Raw genomic sequence first — 25,304 nt, 5'->3', positions numbered from 1 at the left:
GTCAAGCTATGCAGGGGTTCTTAGGGACAGAAATGTCACAAAAGGGTTCAAATAGCTTATAAAAAACAATAAACTTCTCGTTTTGAGGGAGACATAGAGCGAACAACCTCTAATGTAAAGCTGTATCCGCTGTCCCTTTTATGTCCACAATACACAATGAAGCTGTGTATTTTTGTGTGTTTCCAGAGCTCTGATAACACAGTGTACTGCTGAACATGAATAGCAGAAAATACTGCCATTAACTACTATTTTTAAAAATCTAATCTCTCTAGAAATTATTGTAAATACTACACGCTGCCTCCTGCACATTAAACTACAGTTAGCTGCTATAGCAGAGTACAGTATTGCACAATTAGTAACAGTGAGTCCACTGAAAATGTGTAACTCTATTTCATGTTTGCATCACTACAATAATCGCTCTGTCATGTCCTGTAACAGTCCTATCACAGGGAGGATCAGCTGACTGATTATTCATTTTTAAAATATTTACCACAAAAACAAGAATTAATTCAATGGAAAATAGAAAAGTATGAGACCTACATTCCCAATTAACATCAGGATGTTGACTTTAAATCTAAGAAAATGTCTTAGTAACAACAACAGTTACTTTCATCAAAAAGAAAAGCACAAAATCAACACAATTAATCAAATCATTATGGCAACTACAGATAAATATTGAATTTACTTCTTTACCATAGATGTAACAGCTAAAATGCAGCTAACCCTCACTGATAAATGCTGAAAAAAACAAAAAGTTATGGCTAAAATGAAGCTAAAAGCAACTGAAAAATGTTGAAAAAGCTAAAAATGATGGCTCTAATGGCTGAGATGAAGCTAAAGGTAATTGAAAAATGTTTTTAAAAAGCTAAAAATGCTCGATGTAACAGCTGGGATGAAGCTAAAAGAAACTGAAAAATGTTGAAAAAGCTGAAAATGGAGGTGTAACAGTTAAGTGCTGCTAATACTCACCGATAAATGCTGAAAAATGAAAAAGATGTATCAGTTATAGTGCAGCTTACAGGCCTTAATAAACATGAAAAAACATAAGGTTATGGATGCAACCACAGAAATAAAATAAAAAGTACCTAAACAAAGAATAACATGCAGAGGTGATTGCAGTATGTTTGCTGCCCTGAGTCGTGACTGCAGGCTCACAAATAAGACGACGGAGGAGTAGTATCTATACGGCCTCCAATGAATCCGAGAGTAAATGTACATGGACCTAAATCGCTTCATTTAAAGACGTAGTTTGAATTCATTCAGCGTGTCTCTGGACAGTAGCATGCGGCTGAGTTACCAGGTGTAAGCGTGAGAAAGGTATCGTGCAGAGCGTGTACACAGTATGTGCATTGCCTTTGTGTGTTTGTGTGTGGTGAGCGTGGTCCCCCAGGTCGGTGGGTCTGGGGGTGGCACAGGGTCACGGCTCAGTGCACCCATCTGCTGCAGCTGGCCACAAGGACAGCAAGCGAGGGAGAGCGAGATGATCAGGCTATTAGCGGCGCATGCTGCCCGAGGTGGCTGGTTGAACACAACAGCTGGTGTCACAAACTGAACCAGTCTAGCACGTATAATTGAATCTTCTCATCTCTCCTTCCTGCATTTACCGCACACATCCTGCACGTTCCAACTTCTACAACTTTTGTTCTGCGTTTAACGCCACTAGCTTTTCATTCTGTTTTCATTCTCCTGCATTGCTTTTCCCCTTTTAGACCCTTCGTCGTCTCCCTCTTCACCAAGTGACATTGCTCTGAACCCCAAAACTTGATGAAGCATAGCATCCTTAAACAAATAGCCAAAATTAGACTATTTATCAGGGCGAAAAACTACAAACAAAAACAACTGATTTTCACCTTTGTAACCTACACTAAACTTATCATGTGTCCTGCAGATCCGTTGGGAAAATTAACCAAATATAAATATGGGATAATACAGATAACTATTTTTTTTTTTAATTACTTCATTTTATATTTCTCATTCAAAATACTTGTGGACACTTGGAAAAATGTAGTACATGTGTATTCCAGTGTTTTTATTTTTCCTAAAGCAAAACAAAAGATATTCAACTTTCTTTCTTTTTTTTTTCTGATTCATGGCACCGTAAGTGTGTTACACTGCACAAAAGACATTTCTGAGTTCCCTCTCCTCCTAGCCATGGCTGTGATGTTTGCATCGAGGTGCAACTCTTCATATTGCAGTAGAGAATTAACCCCGAGTGAGCAAAACAAAACCCCTCTCAGAAACTGTTCAGTGAGTTCAACAACATGTTAATTAGTGGGCTTTGAGAGTGAAAAAAGTGAGTTTTGGTACCTTTTAGGAGAGCTAGCTGTTCAGGTCTTATGCTAAGTGTGGCATCAAACTTCAAAACAAGCTTAGTTCGCCTGCCCAACTCCACCTCTCTTTTTAACTCCTTCCTTCCCGTCTCCTGTCCAGGGCTGGCTGTGTGAGCTGCTTCGGTGGAAAGAGAACCCCAGTCCGGAGAACCGCACTCTGTGGGAGAACCTGTGCACCATCCGGAGGTTCCTGATGCTGCCGCAGGCCGACAGAGACCTGGCATACGAGGAGGAGTCCAGACACCATCACACCGAGAGGCTGCACACTGTCCTCCACCTGCCACAGGACACACAGGTAAGTGTTTACAGCTGCATGTCCAGATGTGGATTTTATTTACACCTGGCATCACAAAGGCATCTCTGGGAAACACACTGAACAGATTTCCTGCACATCACCTCATCTCATAATATTTACATCTGTTAAAACTGGCAGTAAACACCTTGTCTTCCTCTTCACAACAAACATGCATTCTGAAAATATATGTTTGATATGACTGGTATATTTTAACTGGATCTTCCTAACCTCTGGATTTTCGAGCCGTGCAAAGAAAGCTCATTTTCACTGACATACATGAAACACGCTTCATTTCATGATGCTTTATTTACATTTTGCTGCTGTTTTGTTTTTGTCAGAAGCGCCTCCCGATCACCTCCCATGACGGTGCATATGATCAAATCTGCATGTCTTAAAGTACAGTTTTACATAGTTTGCCTTTTTACAGATAGTTCTGTGCCACAATATTTCCAGTCTGGAGTCTCCTCGAGCACATAGTCCCAAGTAAAAGCAAAACTTATTTAATCTATAGGATTTCTATGAATAGAACAAACAGGACGTAGCATTTTAATCATCTGAGCCCCAAATTGCACTGTGTATCCACCAGAAACTGTAAAAGTAGAACCAAATGTCGCATTTTTATCTTTCAGATGGTCGTTGAAGTAATCATGTTTGACTTGTGGATTCATCAGAAAAACTGACCTAATCTCTGCTTAAAATCGTCACATTTCATTCAAATCAGTTTATCCTCCGTCTCGTTAAAATAAAAAACAACAAATGCAAATCATTAGAACTACAGAAAACATTCAGCCTGGTGAAACATCTTGAATATCTTTTTAAAGTTGATGTGCTGAGCATTGATAACTCCTGTCGGCACTTGGGAACATGTTGTACATTATGATTACCCATATTTACATTTTTTGTAAAACAACCAACCAAAGAAATTTCCCTTTTTTTTTTTTTTTTTAATGATTTACGAAATTATGACTATGGTATACTGGACAAATGGCATTTTAAAGTTCCGTCTCCTTCTAGCCATGGTCATGCTGTTTCCATAGAGGTGCAGGACTTTATACTGCGGTGAAAAATGAGCCCACAGTGAAGAAAAATGTGACAGAACCTAAAAACGGCTTGAAACTGCCTGAGTCTCACAGGGTTAATGAATGTGCTTTAAAGGTGCTGTTAGGTGGATTTTGTTAATAATGGACAGAGCCAGGTTGATTACTTCCCTCTGTTTAAAGTCTTTCTGATAAGCTAAGGGAACCCTCTGCTGTCTGTATTTACACGAGATGCACAGAGGTGAAAGTGGTATTCATTTTCTCATGTAAATCTCAGCTAAACAGTGAGTGATTGTGTTTCCTATTTCTAAATATGCCCACTGTTTATGAATGCAATCCCCTCACAAGAACACAAAGACACGCACAAGACGAAAACTAGCAATAATCGTGGTGGTTATTACTTGAACACACTGTGTCAAGCCGTGAACACACACTCTATACGTCTAAAAAGGATGAAACTGAACATGTCCAGCCTCAGAGACCGCATCTGCCATTATTATTTACTCATTATATCTATTTCGTCTAAGTGTGTACAGTGCCGTTTGATCTCGTTGTGCGTGCACATGTGTTTGTGTGTCCCTGCGTGCCCCAGTGGAACGAAGAGTAAACAGTGTTGCTGGGTGGTGTGGCACTGGAGGAAATGCCCCATTAGTTTCTGAGGAGGGAGGCCGAGGCTGAATGAGGGCTGAGGGAGATCGATGCAGGAAACACAGTGATGTGCCGGCCCTTTTCATTACTGTAACCCTCCCACTCACCGATACACAACCAAGCCACACTGTCTGTCTTTCTGCCTCTCTCTGTGTTTGTATAGTTCACAGTAATGCACTCTCAAATATTTAGGCAAATGTCACGGATAAACGGTTGAGTTAGGGATCTAAAAGTATGAATCTATGAAGTAGGAGAAATAGATTGAAGTAGTGAAAGAAACTGCTGTAACAGAAGGATAAAAGCAAACGATAGAAAGTGCTGAAAGAGCTAGAAGTTTGTTATAAACAGTGGAAATAGTATGTTACAAGTAACAGATAGATGTTGAAAAGGCTATGGATGTAGCAGCTGAAACATGAAGAAAAGCTTGAGGTTATGGATATGACAGCTAAAATAAAGGTAAAGATAACTGATAAATGTTGAAAAATATAGAAAAATCTATAAATCATAGATGTAACAGCTCAAATACAGCCAACAATCAATAATAAATGCTGAAAACTGCTAAACCAAAAGTAAAAGTGACTGATACATAGTTAAAAAGCTAAAAGTTATGGATGTAACAGTTGAAATGCAGCTAAAAGAACATGTTAAATGTGAAAACGGTTAAAAAAAAAAGGCTCTAACAGCTAGCAGTCATTGATAAATACAGAAAAGCTAAAATGTATGGATGTAACAGCGGAACTGAAGCTAAAAGTAACTAATAAAAAGCTGAAAAGATATGAATGTAGCTGCTAAAATGCAGATAAATGTCAAAAATAAATGTTGAAAAAGTTAAAAATGGCAGATGACACAGCTGAAATGAAGCTAAAAGTCATTGATAGATGCTAAAAAAGCTAAAAGAAGAATCACTATAATGTGTTAATTAGTGAACTTTAGAGGTGTTTGTTGGGTTTTGTAGTCTTTTAAACAAAGCTTGATACCAATGCACCCATTTTTGTACTTGAAACTGCTTCTTTAAATCAATCTGCTGTAGGTCAAAACTAAACAAAATGTGTAGCCTCTTGTGCTACCTGCCTTCACTGTAAAAAGGTTAAAGGTCGGGGTCCGGCACACAAACTGAACTCACTGTGTGGCTCGAGCCCAGCTGTTCCGGGTGAAAGATACTCCATCTAACCACTGTCCCACCCCCACCCCCACCCCCCGACTGCAAAGCTATTATATCCCACATATAGTATATACCATATGCCATAAATCAAAAACAGTCCAAAGCTCCAACTTCCCATTTCGTATCGGTTGTTTGGCGGCTCCACCCACCTCCACTCCACCGCCGAGCCGCTCAGAGCTCTGTATTAAAGGCTGATGGGAAGACGGGGAGGAAGCTGTGGTGGCACCATTAACACATTCCTCTGCTCCTCTCGGCTAAAAATAAAAGTTTACCCTCCTAATGCTGCAGCCCCCTACCACCTCCAGAGACATGGGGATATGAACTGTGGTGAAACGCTGGTGATTTATTAATAGGAAATGAGGTATAAATACGTGTGTGTTCATGTTGCTGTCTTCAGACCCCCACCACCACCACCACCACCACCCCCTCTCCAACCTCAGGCTCCAGCCAGCCTGCCACCACAGACCACACATGTGTCCCATCTGCCACACATACACAAAATCTCACACTGATAGTTGTGAGCGCTCTTTTGTGTTTGGACAATAAGTGGGTCTCTAAAAAACTGTAACAACCGACCACAGCATGAAAAATGGATGCCCTCCGAGGCAGAGCTGTACAGTGGACTGGACTGTATGTACAGTAGCGTGAGCCACGTCTGCATGTCGGGGGGCTCTGGGAAAGCTCCGACTGTGTCACCGTTTGTCTATTAGGTCTGCAGGTGCTGCGTGTACGTATACATGCACTTGTGTGTGCGTGCTGGTTAACCTCGGCAGCATCACATTTCTTCATGACTGACATGGCCTCGGTGTTCGCTCCACAGCTCATATGGCTCGAGCAGTTAAGTGCGTCCCACAGCTAATTTGGCAGAGTCTGCCCTTATAAATAATTTCTTTATTGTTTTTGCTAAATTGATTTCTGCTGCGAGCATGGGGGTGTTTATATGTGCGTGTGTGACCGCTCGCCGTGGCCGAGACCCCAGGAGTGGTGGACTAGAACAAGGAGTAACAACCGCCGCGCCCTTCCTCCACCCTCTTTGTGTCTCACTTCAAGCCAAAGGTGCTGCAATCGGCATCACAATCGAAGACGCTTATTGCCAAACCGGCAATAAATTGCTCATGTCGCAACACCGAAGCACTCATATCTCTATTTTTAAGTGATCATCAACCCTCGACACATCTGCAAAATAGTACAAACAGTGGGGTTTCCTGCAAAGATGGATCTTTCCTGTCTCCTAAAGACTTAAAAAGTAACAAATACATGTTCAGCAAAAATGCCTAGATGTCTGTCAATTAAGGAACACAGACTTACAGTCATAGGTTAGAGGAGAGTGAGGTTTGACTGCTGTGTGGTGTTTTCATCACTGTATTCTGTCACTGTTTGCTACAGAACAACCTCATTCGGTAAGAACTGCTTCACTACAAAGACTGTGATTCAATTTCAAATCTGCATTTTTGTTTGCTGTTTATTTTTGTTTTCAGTTGCAGTTTTACCTCACTATTGGCAGTTGTTTTCAGCAGCTGTTTTAGTGCTTTTTTCAGCCATTTTCAGTCGCTCTTTAAATTTGTTTTTAGGTACTGTAAGATAATGGTTTTGCCCTGTCCTGTGTAGTTTTCAATCACTGGTTGCTGTTGTTATCAGTCGCTGTTTTGGTGCTGTTTCAGTTCTTTTCCTTCGCCATTTCCTTTTGTTTTCACTTGTTAATGCTGCAGCTTTATGCTATTTTCCGTAGCCAGTAACTTTTGTTGTCAGGTGCTGTTTCGTCATTGCTGTTTGAATTTATTTAGGCTACACAGCTACTTGATTACATTTAGGAAAAGATTGCCCTTTTATGTTGCTGTGTTCAGTCATTGTTGCTTTTGTGTTTAGTTTTCAGTTGTTTTAAGTCCCTGTCTGGTTGCAGTTCTCAGTCGATTTCAGTCACTGTTTACTTGTGCTGTCGCTGATATGTGTTGCTGTTTTATGTAGTTTTTCAGTTGGTGCTTTTGGTTTTGGTGCTTTTGTTCATGCTACAAAACTTCTTGGCTGAGTTTAGGCACCAAACCTATGTGGTTAAGTTTAGGAAAAGACCGTGGTTAGGGGAAAATACATAATATCTTCTACAAATCTCGCCCCAAGAACAGCCCCTAGAAGTCATGCACTACATTCTGCACTGTGGACCGATGTAGCTATGACACATTTCTTGTGAGACTGGACTGCGTTAGGTGAAGGTTGTGACTAATATCTTTTTCCTAGCTGTAGATAATGTGCTATGATGAAAAAACATCAGTAATATTGTGTGAATTTATAAAACAAATATCTATTTATAAGAAAACACAGAATCCATTCCCAAATTGGCACCAAAGTCTGTGATGTATTACCGCACTGCCATAAAACCGGGGGTCTTGAGACGAGATGTATAACAGCCGTGGTTATAATTAATGCAGGAGAGGAAAATGTAACCTGACAATAATGACTGACTGGGTCAAGTTTGAGAAACACTGGAGCCTACGTTTACTTTAATGCAACGCCGATCTTCATTAGACCCTCCCTGCCTGGTAAACGTCTTCTGAACGCCACACCCTAATTTGTAAGTTCTCTCGTAGAAAAGTCTGCAAGGTCAAACCAATGCCAAGACAGCCAGATGACATCATCAGGCATTATTTTCTCAGAGCTGGGAAAGTTCTCACCAGAGCCATTACACAACTGTTTTCACCAGCTGAGCAGTACTTCCCATGATGAGTAACAACAGTGGAGCGCCTCTTCCCGACTCCAGACTGTTAAAAGTCTCTCACCTAGTAAAAGCTGTACCTTCAGCAGGAAAGGCACAGGTGTACATAATGAACAATTTACCTTCCGTTTCAGGGGGCAAGTATTAGGCACACTGGCTCATTTTTTTTATAGCTTAGTGAGACGACAACAGACCCACCATTAATATTTTCTACTATGGCAAGTCAAAATGTCTACCACCAAAGTCCTTTGTTGCTTTTGTTGCTGTCTCTTTGTTATGATGTTCCAGTGGGTCAAATCAATCCCCAGGTCATACAATTCAAACTTCCAGAGTCTAATTCATATCTACAACATGTAAGTTTACTCTGTAATTGCCTTATGGTCTCCAAACCTCCTGAAAAACAGGGCAACACATTTTTCTGAAAGGCAAAACAAAAACATTTTAATTTAACACCCCCACTTTGTATTTATAAGCACTCTATAAACAGTTAATAATGGGTTATAAGCATACAACACACTACAACATCACTGCAAGAAGGTATGAGGTATTAATATATCTATTATATTGTAACTATCAATGTATAAAAGTATCTGTCAAAAATGTCGTCTCCTTCAAAAGCACATTTTGCATTAGTACAATGCTGTTATAGCATCCTTATATCCATTTTTGAGTCAAATATTTGTGTTTTTAACCATAAATGAAAATGTTTTCCTACCTTTATATTTATTTTGTTTTGTTATTTAAGCTAGTAAGTTAGGTTACTTTTTAACTATGACATTAGATGGTTCAACTGCATTATTAGTTATCAATAGAAAAGAGTGGCTGAAAACTAAACCTGCTGTTTTTTTTTAAAAAACATCTATACGTTCTAACATTGAAGAGAAAGGTCGTTAAAGTTGTGTACTCTTTATTCGTTCTCTCTCTCTGTTTGTCTCCCTCTGCATCCTGGTGGCCTCTTATTCACTGTTGAAGGGTGGAGTTTGGGCTTTTTGGCAAACCACAATTAAGTTAATTGTTTAATTGCAGATAAATGGAATGAATACCACACACAGTTCGAATGAAAAAGAAAAAAAGATTCAACAATGCGAGTGCGTGCATGCGAACACACACACACACACACACACGTGACCACAGCACACACTCCATAACATTACAGTTTTTCATCAAAGAAGCATTATTTTACAAATGTGCAGTGACTCATCGACTCCATTAGCCTGCATCCAGTCCTCATGAATCGCAACCGCACACACTTATTCAAAGACAAGAGTGGAAGAGACAGACAGAGACAGAGACAGACAGATGGAAGGAAAAGGGGGAAAATAGGAAGAAAAACACTGATTAACAGGAAAGGTGAAGTCATGCAAAAAACTAACAGAAAAGTGATTTTTCCTTCATTACATATTTATCTCTGTGTTAATGGTGTCTCTGGTGGTCACACACTCCCCCTCCCCAACAACCAAAACACACAGAAAGAAACAGAAAGAGAGAGTTCGAGGTCCTGGAGGACCAGAGCTCATTAAGGAGAAGATGAATATTTCATGTTCTATAATTCTTTCATAGTTCTGCGTCGTAATTTGCCTTGATTTACGTTTTAAAAAAAACTTTTTCATTTTACTGCAGTGCACTCACGATGCTGCCAGGAGAGAGAGAGAAAAGGAGAGAGAGAGAGAGAGAGAGGAGGGGAGGGGGGGGAAGAGAAGTTTCTCAGGAACATTGAATCATGCCACGAGAAGAGCTGGTCTGGCCGAGGGGCTCCAGAGTTTGTGGTTTTGGGAGAGCAGCGCTGTATTGTGTTGCTCAGAAGTGACATGTAGTCTCTTCCAAAGTGTAACGGTCAGAGCTGCAGGCGAAGGAGGGATGAAGGTGAAACAGGGGAAAATAAGCTGCTACTTACATGAGATACTTCTATGGAAAATAAACCATCATGAAGTCTGTCAATGCAAGAGCTCATCAGGCTGTTCAGTAATTACTTCTGTGAAAATGTATAACTATTTTTCTATCAGTTAATCTAGGGACTATTGTACCAAACAAATTTAAGGAATAATTTTCCTCCCGAAAAACAAAATTATTGTTTCATTTATGTTCCCGTTTTTTTTTTTTTTTTTTACAAACTGTATGTCATTAGCCTGCCTTCGCCCTAAGTCAGCTGGGATAGGCTCTAGCCCCCCGCAACCCTAGTGAGGATTAAGCGCTGTATAGATAATGGATGGATAGATAAATGTATGTCATTGTATAATGAGTACAAAGGTTTGCATATTAAAAGGTCCCATATAGTAAAATTCCCCTTTTAATATGTTTTGTGGTTGTTATAAGTTCTGCATTCCTCAGGCCAACCATGCACCAGTATTGCTACCAAGGCATTTTCATCGATTATGCGGATTTATTGCAGCAGCTCTACTGAAAGTATAAATTTGCATTGCAGAAAAATGAAAGCACTGGTTGTTGAAATTGTTTTAGCTACACTATTTTTACCCAAGAAGAACTTCCTGGTTGTGTGAGTTACAAAATGAGTTTAGGGTGGTATTGGGTGTGTGAAGTGAGCAGGAAGCATGTTGAATGAATGAACCGTCCGTGTTGGTTCTTGAAGTCATGACCATGATCTTTCCCTGACCTTAACAGAGTAATATAGTTCTACTTTTAGCCATGATGGTGATTTTTTCCTGCCCTTCACAATGTGGGATTTGAAAACCAAACCGTGACCTTTCCCAAACCTTAACAGAGTAGTTTTTCTCCCTAAATTTAACCAAACCTTCACCATGGAAGCAGCATGCCGCCGTCAAATGCACAAAAAATTGATGGGGACAATAGGATCACAAAATGGTCTGATGAGTAGTTTTGAAAGGCCACCATTTTTGGAGGATTTGTTTGCTCTCCCAGCTCCCACACTTGGCCACATTTCTAGGTAAAACGAAGTGTAAGTCAACTCTCTATGACACATGACCACTGCTTTTCAGTTTTTAATTATATCCACCAAAACCCACAGATTGGTTTAATGATTTTCACCTGGATTTTATTCTCGCACACACCCTCAAGTTGCTGCCTCCCGTAAGAAGACACCAGTCATCTCACAATGCCGAGCGCTCGGAAAACGCTTCCAGTAAAAGAGAGCGAAGAGAGAAATTGTGCCAGAGTCACCACATTTTGTATCGTTGATGTATAAAATTAGACTCTCACTAAATCTTGCAGGTTTTCCAACTAAAAACAAAGATAATGTCCTCTACAGAAGTTTACTGATTACCAACTGTGAAAGTGACAGTGTAAATTAGGAGGGACAAGAGTGAGGAGGAGTGGAGGTGAGGGGGGGGGGAGAATAGGATGGACGGAGGGAGGTGGAGGTGGAGGTTGGGGCTCCTGGCATTCAAGACTTAAGGGCTGATTTGGACGTGAAGTCATGTTGGCTTGGCAGCAGCCCACTTCATTAGTGTCCTGATGTATTAGAAGTGAGTAGAGAGGGAGGTGGGAGGGGAGAGAAATGTAGTTTGGTAGTGGGAGAGAAGCAAAGGCACTGAAGGGAGAAAAACTTAAAGATCCCACAGTGTGCCCCTTTTCAACAAATAAGTGAAAGTCTCCAGAATGTGCCTATTTTATTTTTTTTAGATTGAAACACCACAAAGACGGTTCATGTAACTGTGACTGTGTAGCTCCTGATTTTAGTCCTGTTCTAAACAGGCTGTTTCAGTGGCTGTAGCTGACCACATGAACAAGTGTGACACACCAGGACTTTTTGCTTGTAAAATTCTCTCTGAGTAATCATTTTCTATGGAAATATCTCTGAATTGTCAGCACAGCCATTGTTTTAAGTTGCGTATTTGGTAAAATAAAATCTGAATGTTTGCACCACAGTAGCTGCTTGGAAATGACTTCTGGTTAACATCTAGTCTGAATGCGCGGCATTTCAGTCACTATTCCATACTCATTCCGTTGCCTGACAACAGAAACAGAAAAGTATGTGAATTAGTAGAGCGTTATTGTGAATTCAACTGTGCTAAAATGCAGTATATATGTGCACAAAGAGCAGGAGAGAAGCTAACAAATGAGTTTAGGTTGCACTGAAGTACAACAGTCAACATGGAAACACAGTAACCCACCCAGTCCTTGTTTACTGGTTTAAATGAAAGATTCCACCATCTCTGAATGTCCCTCATTGTCCATACAGCTCTGACCTGTGGGTATACCATCAAGGCTGATGGTAATATTACCCACAAGGACTTTCTGAGAACATTGATACCAAAAATAAAAGCAACCCAGTGGATGTTCAGTTCTTCAGATGAAGGCATGAAGGCTCTTGTGTTCATTCTTGCAGCAGAACATTTCATAAGCTTTGCTTGTGGCCGAGACATGTTGGAGTTTAGCAGAAGCAGGTCTAGAAAGTAAATCAACCTGGTGGACCGTGCAGCAGCTGCTTGTTCTGAATGGCTCACCTGGAAGCAGTGAGAGGGCGGGGTTATGCTAATTTGTAGCTTAACAACTACTGGTCCCTCCCTTCTTACATAGAAACAGAGAAAACATTTTCCTGGCTTGTAAAGCTGGGAGATTATCTAGTTGAGGGGGCAGCTTTTATGTTACACTCCCAAGTTTCTAAGACATATAAAACACAAATAAAACATATTTTCACCATACAAGACTTCACAGTATGAGCCCAAAGGAGAGAGGATGAAGGAAAGGACAAAAAGTCTTCAGAGATAAACTCTGAAGGAGCCAAACAGCCTAGTGTGTTTGGCTCTGCTCTCCAACATCATCATTAGTGCATGAGGGAGACCAGGCCTCACCATTAATGCATGCATGTGCCATTGATCCAAGAGTCCTGGCTGTCAGGGGGAGTTGGTAGGTTTCACAATCCCTCCATGATTTACCCTCAATTTAGCTATTAAGTGTCTCAGTAAGTTAGTATGGGGGATGTTTGTGGCTGTGTGGTCCTCATTAGGGAAGAGACATATCTTTTTTTCTGCCTCTCCATTGTTGGTTTCCCTGCATTCTTACACCCAATATCTAAAACTGTGTGTGAAAGAAAAAAAGATTTGAGAGAAAAAATGACAAAAAAAGGAAAAGCCTACTGAATTCCTGTAAATTCCCTTCACCCCCCTCCTGAAAGTAAAGCCCCTGCGAATGAAATCGGAGCAATTTCATGGTCTGGCCTGCCCTCAATATTATTTAAGTAATACCCTGTTATTATTGAAGAGAGGGAGAGAAAAGCGAATGACTATTATCTTTATGTGGGTCCTTTAATTTTAATGCGCCACAGATTTATAGCTGGGCATTCCAGTGGGGAGGCCCCTCCCTGCTCTTAAAGCGAGCGGGCGGGACACGACCACAACGCTCTCACAACAGCCACTACCTTCTGACAAACAACCAGAGTCCCCACTCTGCCTCCCAACACTTCGTCCTGTCGTCCTCATTGCTGTCAGAGCCAGAAGATCCCGCCGTCAACATGTTCTACTCTTTACACCTTCCAAAACATTCTCACATGTACTTTCCAAGAGATGCTGTGAATATATCTTGCTGAAAACCTGCTAAACATTGAGCTCATTGTGTCATAACCTGGATTACTGAATAATCTGAGTTGAGACAAACCAGGAGACACTTGTACCAACTGCTTCAGGAACACCAGAATAAGCTTTAGGTGTATTCCTTCTTAAATCATTAGGGCCCTTCTGCTCAACCATCTTATTTGTTTAAAACTTTTTATCTTAAACTATGGATATTTCCAAGATTTTCTATTTTCTTTAATTGCCCATCGAACCACTTTCAGGATTTTCTGCACATTGAAATTTGAGGCTGTTTGATAATATCTCAGAAGCTATTGAAGATAACAGCATGTAGTTTGCACTGTTATTTCTCATCATGAAATTAAATCAGTGTCTGCAATATTGGACAAGAAAATCAAATAATCTCAGAAAAAAAGGAAGCCGTCATGAGTCCCATCATTATGAACACATTAACAAAAAAAATGGATAATGCACAAGTCAGCTAGTGATATTTTCTTAACCATATGAAGCAAATAAATAGAAAAAAAATAATCAACGATTTCGGAAAGCATTTAATACATCAAGCAAAATTTTCAAATATCTTAATAAATATCCATATTTTATGCTTTAAACTTTTCAGGCAAATCAGAAATGGCTAAGCAGAAATGTGATGATTTTTGCCCTGAGTTTAGTCTCTTAGGCTGCATACAAGTCATTTCTTTGTTTTACATGAAAGATCAATCAAAAAGATCGAATTTAAAGAGAAATCAATAACCAGGCAGACAGTAAGGAGTCTTCTGTAGGCAAGTAACTACAACAAAGCCAGATTTGTTTTAAATAAACAGGACAAAGGCAGCCTTCTTGATTCATAGTTTTACATATTACTATTTAAATATTGTGTTTAATTATTAAATATGCACATGACATCTGTAAGGCCACATCTATGAAACTCATTCTGGTGTGCGGTAATTTTATAATGTTCATACTAAGGGTCAAACGATTATCGTAACCTTATAAAAAAATAAAACAAAAACATAAAAAATCAGATTGCCAATAAAATGGAGAAACATATCGATCAACTGCTAACTAATACACAAACTATCACTCTGTATTTTTGATCTACAGCAGCAGAATGAATTATTTATATTGTTTAACATTCTGGTTTATGAGCTTATTACGATCAATTTTGTTTTAACCACATTGTTACTTTAACCAAGTAAAAATTGCAAGTGGAGTTCCCCAAGGAACGACTCTGGAGCCCTTTCTGTTCATACTTCATTTCTCAATAAATATGCAGACAATACTCAGTGACTAGAGTTGGGTCACTCATGTACATGTTCCTAATATCGTTTTTTAATAACACTGTCCAATTAATTTAACTTATTATATAATTTTTTTCATTTTGTCAGCCTTGTACATGTTGTTTTAATATTTTCTAATGCCTTTTGTTTTTCTTGAAAGGTGCACATAAAAAAACAATCACCCTGTTTTTTTTGTATGCACTTTGACCACTGAAACTCCTGCAACAGCATTAATTTATTAGACTTACACAAGTTGTATTCATTCAGGCAGCTTTCATCTACTCCCAAATGACCACAATTTTTTGTCCTGTTTCCTTATCTACACACTGTCCCTGTTGGGTTTTGAATTGGCTGGTTAAATAATGATTGGGGTGTCATAAGTTGGTAAATAAGAGACTTCCTGGCAGACAGGTGGTTGGCGTTTTACTAGAGCTAATCTTACACACATCAGGTCAAAGGTATACAGGACGCATAGCAGTTTGAGTGCCAGCCATGGAGCTGGTTAATAGACCGTGACTTTGAGAAACACTTGTTCTCACCCTCTGTTCACCCTGCAGCCCTAGCTACTGTGTACTGGCTGTTTTATTACATGTTTTGCATCATACAAAGTTAATGTCAGCTGCAAGTTATACATAGAGCATAACAGTTTGACACAAATGCACCCAGAAATTACATTACACACAATTTAGGTTGTAAATAAGTGCATTTCCAGATGCAGTCTTGATTAGGGGTCACTGTGCCCCATTAATTAGCTGTTTTGTCTTTCTCGTCAGGCACTTCACAGGCCACCCCCAGCCCCGATGAAGGAGCACCACCTGTCTCCGATGCGTGAGGAGCCCTTATCTGCCACAGTGAATGAGGAGAGGTCCCAGACTGTGGGAGGAGGAACTGCAGGCGGATGTCCACCCAGTACAGTTGGCAATACTGGGAGCAACAAGAAGCCACGATCGCGCACTAAGGTAGAGTTTTGTGTCATGTCTTTAAGGACGGATAAGGTAGAATATCTGCATTTTGTTGTATGAGTCAGTTGGTTTCAGACTTTAGACCCCAAAATCTGCTGGCAGGTTGGAAAGGCATCTCTGAGTTCCCTCTCCCTCTAGCCATGGTTGCAGTGAAAAATTAGCCCACAGTTAGGAAAAATGTGACAGGAGCAAAAAAAAGAGGGGTTAATTCACATTCCTTGTCTATCCGTCATCCCTGACTTCTGACTCTGTAATTCCAGATTTCATTGGAGGCCTTGGGTATCCTGCAGAGCTTCATCCAGGACGTTGGTCTGTACCCTGACCAGGAGGCCATCCACACCTTGTCAGCGCAGCTTGACCTCCCCAAACACACCATCATTAAGTTCTTCCAGAACCAGCGCTACCACGTCAAGCACCATGGCCGCCTCAAGGAGCTGTGCGAGGGGGCGGCCGCCAGTGGGGGCGTCGACGTCAGCGAATACAGAGAAGAAGAGTTGCTCTCAGGCTCGGAAGACCCGGAGTCCAGTGAAGATGGAGCTGAGGAGATCTACCAAACCACAGAGGGGAACGGTGGGAGCACAGGGGGGCTGAGCCAGCCTCCGGCCTCCACCAGCTCCAACTCCAGCCAGTCGTCCTCAGGGACCAACGTGGCTCAGGAGGAGGGCAAGGACAAGGGGCATGGCCGCCTCGGTGGCCCTCTGGCCCCCGGGAGCTCCTCATCCAGTCCCAGAGAGCAGGCCGACTACCAGAGGTAGAGACTGATAAAACAGAGAGGAGAGGACAGAGATAAACAGAGAGGGAGAAGAAACTGGAAATGGTCCGTGAAATGAGGAACTGATGAGGATGGCAGCATAGAAAACTGTGTGAGAGATCTATGCAGGCACATTAACCAGGAAACCATTAGGCTGAAATACGGCACATCGCCGAGACGGTTCAAGGTGATGGTCTCAGATTTGTGGAGTGAAATTACCTCAGTAAAAAGACAGCAGCTTACAGCAGTAGTTGTATAACTGTGAAAGAAAGTTGCCCCAGAAATGTTTAAATAATCCAGATTCTCATTTGACTTTCGCTGCCGACTGAAACAATCACACAACTTCCCTCTAATCATCCAGAAAAGATGCTCCTCCTCTCTAAACTCTGAGCACAGCCACACAGGACATTACTCCCTACATGCTGGGCTGAACTTGCCCTTAAAACTGACTGGATCCTGGGGCATTCAGAGACCTCTGTAATCCTACAAACCCTCAGGACACACACTGACGTTGCTAATGCTTTTACCTGCCTGACAACGGGGGTAGATGGTACTCGTTGTGCATCTCCTGCCCCTGCCTCACGATCCAGAATCACTACCAGCCCTATCTAGCACTTAAGACACTGATATTTTGTGGATGTGCTGTACTCTTGCCTCCCTTCCTCCCTGCCCGCCTGCCTCTCCTCTTGAGGCTTTTAAAAACTGTGAGGTGGACAGTCTGGCAGGATCAAGAGGATGTGGCGTGGAGGGACACTCGGGCCGTCCTGGCACCACCCGAGAAAAAAAAAAAAAAAACAAAAAGTCAAGAAAGCAAAGACAGAGCGGAGATTCAGCAACCAAACAATCAGTCACTTTATGTGCGGTAGTCCACCCCTTCCACTCTTCCTCTCCATCACCCTTTCCTCTCTCTAATTGGTGCCCACAGTCTTGTGTTTCACCACACCTACCCGCACTTAAACTTCACCAACCCTATTTATTGCTATCTTTATCCATGATTATTATTATCATTATTGTTATTATTGTTGTTATTATGGTTAGAATTGCTGTCATCGCGTGCTATTTTTAGTTTTTATTTCCATGGTTTTTAAATATTGGTTTTCAGAGCTGGGCGGTTGTTTGGATAACAAGAGACGTTAAAATAAAAGTGCTCTGCCCTAAAGGAAGAAGAGGAAGAAAAGGAGAGTGGAAGAAAAATAAAAAGAAGCAGTTACTGAGTGTTATTGGATAAAGAAAAAAAGTCCTGTCATGTTGTATTATGCCAATTTTTTATAGTTCTGTCTCCCAAAAACAGTAAATAAGATTTGTTGAGAAGAGAAATGTGCTTTTTTTGCTGCAGTTGATGACAATCTACTTTTTGAGCCATTAAAGAAAAGTGGCAGGTTTGACTCTGTTCTTCACTTTAAATGTCTGTAAATACCCAACATGGGATAAATTGTTATTGATATACTTTTATTTTTGAGTGACTTCAAGTGTTTGAGCCAGTTTGGAGAGTGAAATCAGTTCATTTTATTGTGCCGGGCAAATTCAATCACTATTTAAAAAGAATTCAAACTCTTTTGTTCGATGTCTGGTGCAGTTGTGTAACTATACGGTATGTTGGAAACAATATCTGAGCATGGATAGCACCTTGTTCGGCTATCCTGATCGGCTGCTACACTCAAACAGACGACCTGCCTTTTTAATTTCACTCTATATGATGATATTGTGCTTTTCTGTATGACAGGAATCAGGGTTTAGACTCAAATGCAGTTAAATAAAATCATCCAGTGTTGAAGTGAATTAAAATTTGTGAATTCAGAAATCCGTCTGTTTTTATTTCAACGCTTTTTATGGATCCTCAGTTGCGAGCACACACAAACACTGACATTGTAGTAGGGCCAAGGTTTCCTAGAAGCCAATCAATTAAAGGTCTGTGTAAAGCCACAGGGCCTGGGGTTTCTAATAAGTGCGTGGGGAGTGACAGTAATTTAGACCGCCAGCACTTTCACAGAGGCTTTTCTTTTTCCTGTCCCACAAGATTAGAGCTACTGGAAGCTGCGGAGTCCCACTTTACCCAGCAGACATCGAAAACAATGAGCCTGTCCTGAGAACGACTCCCACTGACTGTCACTAATATTTACTCTCAATATTTCGAAAGACAATATCTGAACATGAAAAACAGAAAATGACACAGTGTGTGTTTGTACACAGACTTCAGCAAGATCACTGAGTTACTCCGTTGAACAAATCTTTGTCATTCTGATGTATTTTGGGCAAATTAAGACTATTTTTAAGCAATAATCCAGGGTTTTTCCAACATAAAGGAACTTTTGGCTCCTTCCAAAGTGGTTTTAGAGAGCGCCAAAGAAAATCACTAATGCTAAACCTATGAGACTTTAGATTTTTTTTTTTTAATTCTCAATTTACAACAAAAAAACTTTTGTTCATTGTTCACTTCCTTCACTCAAGCATAGTACATGTTCTGGTCTGTCAAAAGGTCAGCAATAACAGGGAAAATGCACAGACGCCTGTCAAATAATGTAACACGACGTACCACAACTTCTGAAAGGCCGCTTCTGAGCAAGAAAAACCCTGCAATCCTTTAGATATTCTATGTTTCATGAAAAGATCAACAACGTCTTCATAATGTGTATCTCCCTGTAACTTTGGAATAAATGTTTGGTGTACAGAACGTCAGCGATGAAATATGTTGACATGACAAATATCTTGTTTTGTCCACAACCCAAAGATATTTAGTTTTCTGTCACAGAGGAGGAAAGATACCAGAAAATATTCACATTTAATCTTAAACAGATTCATTGTCGATCAAACAGTCAACTCACTGATTAATCTTTGCAGTTCTAGAATACATGCTGTTAATTTGTTTTTTGGGGGCTAAATAATAAAGCTGGGTACTGTAGTTGTTCGCAAATGATAAACTAAAACAAACTGTGTAGTTGAGAGATATTTTTATGTTATGAATCATTTATATGGGGTCAAATCATAATGAGCTACATCATGTGGTGGAAATAAAGGAGCATGTGCAGCCATACATCTATGGACAACAGTGGAGGTCTATTCAGGTCAAATATTCATTGATCAGCCACAACATTCAAACCACTGACAGGTGAAGTAAATAACATCATCATCTCGCCACAATGCAATGTTCTGTGGGGAAACTTTCGGTCCTACATTCATGTCAATGTTACTTTGACATGCACCACCCAATGTAACCAAGACAAAGCACACTCTCCCAAGGTAACAGTACTGCTTCAGCTGTATAATGTGACCTACCCGTGGCACCAAAACTGCTCCGGACAAAGGTGTTGAACTGGCCTCCAAACTCCCCAGATCCCAATCTGATTGAGCATTCAGGGGATATGCTGGAACAAGTTCAATCCAGAAGTGTGTGGCTTAGGTGGAGGTGGTGGAGGACACGGGGTTGTAGGTCTTTGTAGATCAAGCCCATCTTGCAAGAGCCATCACCTGTCCATATCAGCTACAGGCTACAACAGGGAAAGTCTGAGAGTCTGGATGGAGACGCAGTTTAAATATTGGAGTTAATTTCCTACAGTGATATTTATAGCGTTATAATGAGTAATTTACATATTGGGGATTAAGACCCTATAGAAACTATATAAACTAGTACTTTACCTTTACCTGACAACAACGCATGTTAAGGCTGAGACCTTGCAGTGCTATTAATGACTGAGATTATGAATTAATTTTGGAACTTAACCTCGCTAATTTGAATATAGGGTTAAGATCCTACAGCATTAATTATTATGGAGATCAACGTGACTAATTTTGAACTAAAGTTGTGAACCTACAAAAATGTATACAAAAACCAAACCAATCCAAGGACTCTCTGGATCCCCTATGAGAAAGCTTTGACTTTTTTCTTCACTTTATGAGGACTGTTGTGGTGTTTTTGTCTTATTTCATCATATTTGATGTATTTTTTTATTACTTTATCCCATTTCGTTTGTGACAGTGGAAAGGAATGACTTCTTTGAAACAGAAAAACAAGAGGTTCACGTGGCGGTGGACTAGCGTGCCTCGGGAGACCTGCACAGAAACCAAAGAGGCTCCATTATAACGGTATGATTGGTTGTTTATAATCAAGGGTGGGAAAACACTACGAGTTTGTTCATGCAATGGAACTTTGCATTTTCATCATGTGTTTTCGTGGTGTTTTGCATCTGTTGCATTTAAATAAAACAATTAAACAACTGTCTTATCGCTATTAATGAAGTGTCTATCACTGGTACATATCACCCTCATTTTAATTTCCCAGATGTAGTCCTTACCATCATTGTCTACACTCCCACTCATCCTGCATAGTTGTTGCTCAAGCACTGGTTTTAGTCACTCAACATACAGTAACTTTAGGCGGTTTTCTACTAAAGTAACTAGTTTCTGTTCCCATGGCTAAAAAGGTGGTAACTAGGTGGCCAAATAGAAAATCAAATAAAGTATAATGTAATAATACAGTAAATCTTTGAAAAAAACTCCACTATTGCTAACAGCCTCATGATATCCACCTTAAAGATCATAATGTCAGTGTTGTGCCTACAACTTGTAGGAAACAAAAATCCATTGCTGAGATTTGGTGAGGTGCAAAAAACTTCTTTAGCATTAGGGCTCTTATCATTAAATAACTGCATGGTAAAAGTCAAGCTTTCAGGAACAGCTTTGTTACAACCCTTTGCAGCTTCATCGCATATGATGTGAAATGGAGAACGAGACCCACACAGCAGATTTCAGGGCTGTACAGAAGCACCTACACTGGAGAAGCACTTTTTTCTCCCTGAAAAAGGTTCTCAAAAGGTGGTTCTTGTGGTCGGGACACACACAAAGGTTCAGCCTGACCTAAAATGTCCCATAAGTTCCTGCAGTGGAAAACAGCCTTTTGACTCCAGAGGTGTGAAAGTCAGCAGTTGCAACTTTTCGATAGAAAAAGGTTTTTCTTTGAGAAACTACAAAGTAAAGTCAAGATTGTCCAAATTTTACATTTTAAATAAGACAAACCCACGAACCGCCAGCTCATCCATCAGGAATCATCCTGAAAATCACCTGGAATAAACAAGTAAAATAAAATAGCTCAACTGACAGGCTGCCTTTAGGACAATCAGCTGCACAAACACTTTCTTCAAATTGCCTCCCTAATGAGTTTCAGGTCTGATGAGGTGTGGCAGGGCAGAACGATCTTGGTGTTTAACCTGCCACTAGGGGTTGGGTCAAGCATTTAGTGAGTATCTGTGTGTGTCCGTCAGTAAACAATAGAGCCTAAGTGTTGGTGATGAGCTGGAGGGTCGAGGTCTTCCTGCAGCAGCGTTTCCACTTAGCCTGTCTTCTCTGACTGAAGACAATCAGCTCATGCTGTGACTCTGCCTCTGTGGAATAATTATACCTGCTGAGATACACCGACTTCTCTCCATGCCGTCCCCGAAAATAGCTCGTCTCCCTGCTGGATGGTGCTGGAGGCTGGAACTGAGCTGACCAAGCTACCTGAAAGAAAAAAAAGAAAGCAGAGCAGCTGTTCAACTTCTCTTTGTTTTATTGGTACAGTTGATATTTTAATTATCCAGCAAATAGAAACCTGTCATCCATTTCTTAATTTCAGCATGAATCACTCCTCTCTGAGAGTTTATGTTTGGCTGTCCAAGTTAACCTTGGAATGACTCTTTTGATGATGTTCAAAGGCCTCCAGACTATTTCGCAGTGCCTTGTCTTTTGAACAATGTTGTGCATTGTGTATAAACTTCAAGAGGGCTTGGCTTCAGGGAGGAGGGGGGTGCAGGCTGGGCCGAGTCAACTACGTGGCCACAGGAACCAAATATTGCTTCATTTGTACATGTACACAATCAAAGAAAACCAGGAATGGAAAAAATACTACCCGAGAGGCTGTTTTGGGCGGAATTTACTGGAAATTGTGGATGACAATGCAGCTTCCTGTGTTTATACAGTAAAAAGAACATGCTTTTAAAAGCACTATTACTAAAGAGAGGTCCAAGAAATTAAAAACTGAACTTTGACAAGGCATCACTGGGCCAACTTGTAACAGTCAATCCGCTGAAACGGCCCAAACTAATCAGCCTCAAACTAAATAAAACTGCACATTATGCAAGATAAAGCTAATAAGTGGCCAATCTGAATGGTAATGTTATTCAAACCTGCCAGTTCTTCTGCAAGAAAGCTGGATATGAAATTGCATTACTAAAGGAGGCCTCTATGGACGTTCCAGGGAATTAAAAAATAAACTTCATCAAACTGTCGCCTGGCATCCCCAAAACTGATAAACACTGAGACGCACATTTTCCTTTTAATGGTCCAGAATCATCAGCATTTGCAAATATTATGCAAAATAAGTCTTTAAAAGAGGCAACAACTGAATCTGAATGGAAATGTCGTTCTTAGGCACACAATAGTTTGGCAGCAAACAGAGCTGAATGCTCTGATTAAGACGTTATTTCCTCTCAGTGATGACATTTGTTCCAGTAATAATATTTGTGGGCCTGACACTGCTGCCTCTTTCTTCTCATGACAGTTACTAAAATGCATATTATATCAATAAATGTGGAGCATTACGGGAAGGAGGCGCTCGTCCTCGCCGTCGCCGCCTGTCTCAGCCCCGTTACACTCCAACACACAGCCCCTCTGCTCCGCAGCTTTGCGGTAAGCACCTCTGGTTTTCATTCAATACCACCCGTCCCCTTCTCCTTCCACCTCATCCCTAAATCTCCTAATTCAACTCATTATTCGCTCAATTGGTGGGCTTTAACCCCTCCTGCCTCAGGTCCTATAGAGCTGGTAGTCATTAGCAGACGGGATTTGTGACGGAGCAGGGGGGTAGCAGGCCTAACTCTCCCCCTCGCACACATGCAGCGTCATAAAGCGCCTGCAGAGCCTGCGGGGTGTCGCTGCAGTTATATCAGCCTATCGTGTTAAACAGCGGGTCCATCAGGAGTTGGACGGGAGTCAGCGCTGCTCGGTCGTGGCAGACGTGCAGACAGACAGACAGTAATGCACGCGGCAAGACCACCCAGAGGTCTGTGGTTGTCAGAGATGCTAGTTGCAGTCTGGGAGTGCTTGGCTGTTGTGAGCTATGCATCCGCCTGGGTGATGACTTCTGGGAAGTCACTGGGGAAACCAGCGCTGCTAATTTGACCTCCCTTTGAAAGGATTATTTTTTATTTTGATGGCAAATGAAGCTCACAGGCCTTTGTTGTCCACAGGCAGATGTGATAGCTGTAATTGAATTGTTGCAGACCGTAAACCCTTCTTAGCTTTGCTGCATGTGAAATAAAGTTTTACTGCTGTTTAGAACTGATTAGGGACAAATCTTGGTGACTGTTACAGTAACTCGTGTAACAATCAGTCCTCCACATTAAACAAAGCTGCTTGTCATTGCCCTCCAAAAAAACATACGCTTATAAACAAAACACCATTTGTCCGTCACAAATCAATACTGCACAAATAAACCCAGTTTCTGATCTGACACTGCTGCGGTGAGCATTGATAGTCCATATTTCTGTATTAACAATAGATCAAATTACCACAGAATGTGTTATGTTAATGGAGTTGTGTGGTGACTGATCGACAGAGCTTCATAACGTGCGTCAGTCCATTGTGTTCCTGCTAGACGATTTCACTTCACTTTCCCGGCTCTGAGGGAGCGGACCTCTTGAGTATGAGCGAAGGATTTTGGACGGAGTAAATATTTGATTTTATTTGAAAAGCCAGAGCGTCGTCTAATCTCCCACTCTGTGCCACTTCAGTTTTGCTCTGGTACTGGTCACATAACGAGCTCAAAGCAAGCCCGACCCAGAATGTATATTGTAGCGAAGTCAGAATCTAACTAGACATCTTTCCGATGTTTTTCTCTCTGACTTTGGCTAAAAACTTGTGAGTAGTTTGTTATCCAGCTGGACATGTGTGTTTATATTTAATTTAATTTTATTAAGTATTCTCCCCAGTTCCTTAATTGTTTGTTGTTTTTGAAAGCTGACTTTTTAAAATCTTAATTTTTTGCAAATCATTTATCCTGGATTATCTTTAGTTTTTTTAGTTTTGTGAATTCAACCCTCAGATTTTTGAGGCTGCTGCCGTGTTATTACCAAAACCACTTTGACTACGTTGTTGATCATGTGAAAAGTTTTTTCTAGCTGAACTTGTGTGGTTATGTTTTATTTTATTATTGTTTAGTTTATTTTTATATACATGTATTGTTCAGTTTGTGACAGGGTTGACTAAGAGAAGCCTGACAAAGATGAGAGAGTGAGTGCAGAAAGATGAGAAACAGTTCTGCTGTTTAAACCATAGACTGTATAAGAGATGGACGTAGCTACCGTGATGTCACCTGTTGGTTTCTGCACTGAGAAAATGAAGCCAGGGTTTTGCTACTTCTTGGTTGACATCTTGGATTTTTGGAGCCAGTGATGCAAAAATCATCGGAGGGGGGCGGAGCCATAGGAGCAGCGATTGGTCAGACGGATTGAGAGGCAGGCCCTCGCTTCGCCTGCATCGCCGCTGCCGACTGTCAATCAAGCCAGCCACGCCCCTTGCCCCCGTGATATTTTTCAATGAAACTAAATTATCTTAAAGTAATCTGGGAAGGAACCAGGCAAATCTGCCAAGCTGAGGTTTTAATTGCTCTTGTTACAC

The 25,304-nt window shown here is 40.9% G+C and overlaps 1 protein-coding gene across 2 annotated transcripts in view; it reads left to right on the top strand.

Moving 5' to 3' along the window:
* Positions 1-18,459, top strand: part of LOC103367524 (DNA-binding protein SATB2-like) — a 64,014-nt gene extending 45,555 nt beyond the window's left edge. Inside the window, exons 12-14 of one of the 2 annotated variants that reach the window (XM_008295573.1) lie at positions 2,431-2,625; positions 15,719-15,904; positions 16,168-18,459. In XM_008295573.1, coding sequence (XP_008293795.1) covers positions 2,431-2,625; positions 15,719-15,904; positions 16,168-16,662 — 876 coding nt within the window. In that variant the 3' untranslated portion in view covers positions 16,663-18,459. Of the gene's footprint in view, positions 1-2,430; positions 2,626-15,697; positions 15,905-16,167 lie in introns of both variants that reach the window. The other variant, XM_008295572.1, reaches the window with a different exon arrangement.
* The last annotated feature ends 6,845 nt before the right edge of the window (positions 18,460-25,304 follow it).

Source organism: Stegastes partitus, unplaced genomic scaffold (assembly GCF_000690725.1).
Source record: "Stegastes partitus isolate 25-593 unplaced genomic scaffold, Stegastes_partitus-1.0.2 Scaffold1060, whole genome shotgun sequence".
NCBI lineage: Eukaryota > Metazoa > Chordata > Actinopteri > Pomacentridae > Stegastes > Stegastes partitus.
Note: the sequence above shows the minus strand (reverse complement) of the source record. Positions and strands in the feature narration are given on the sequence as shown.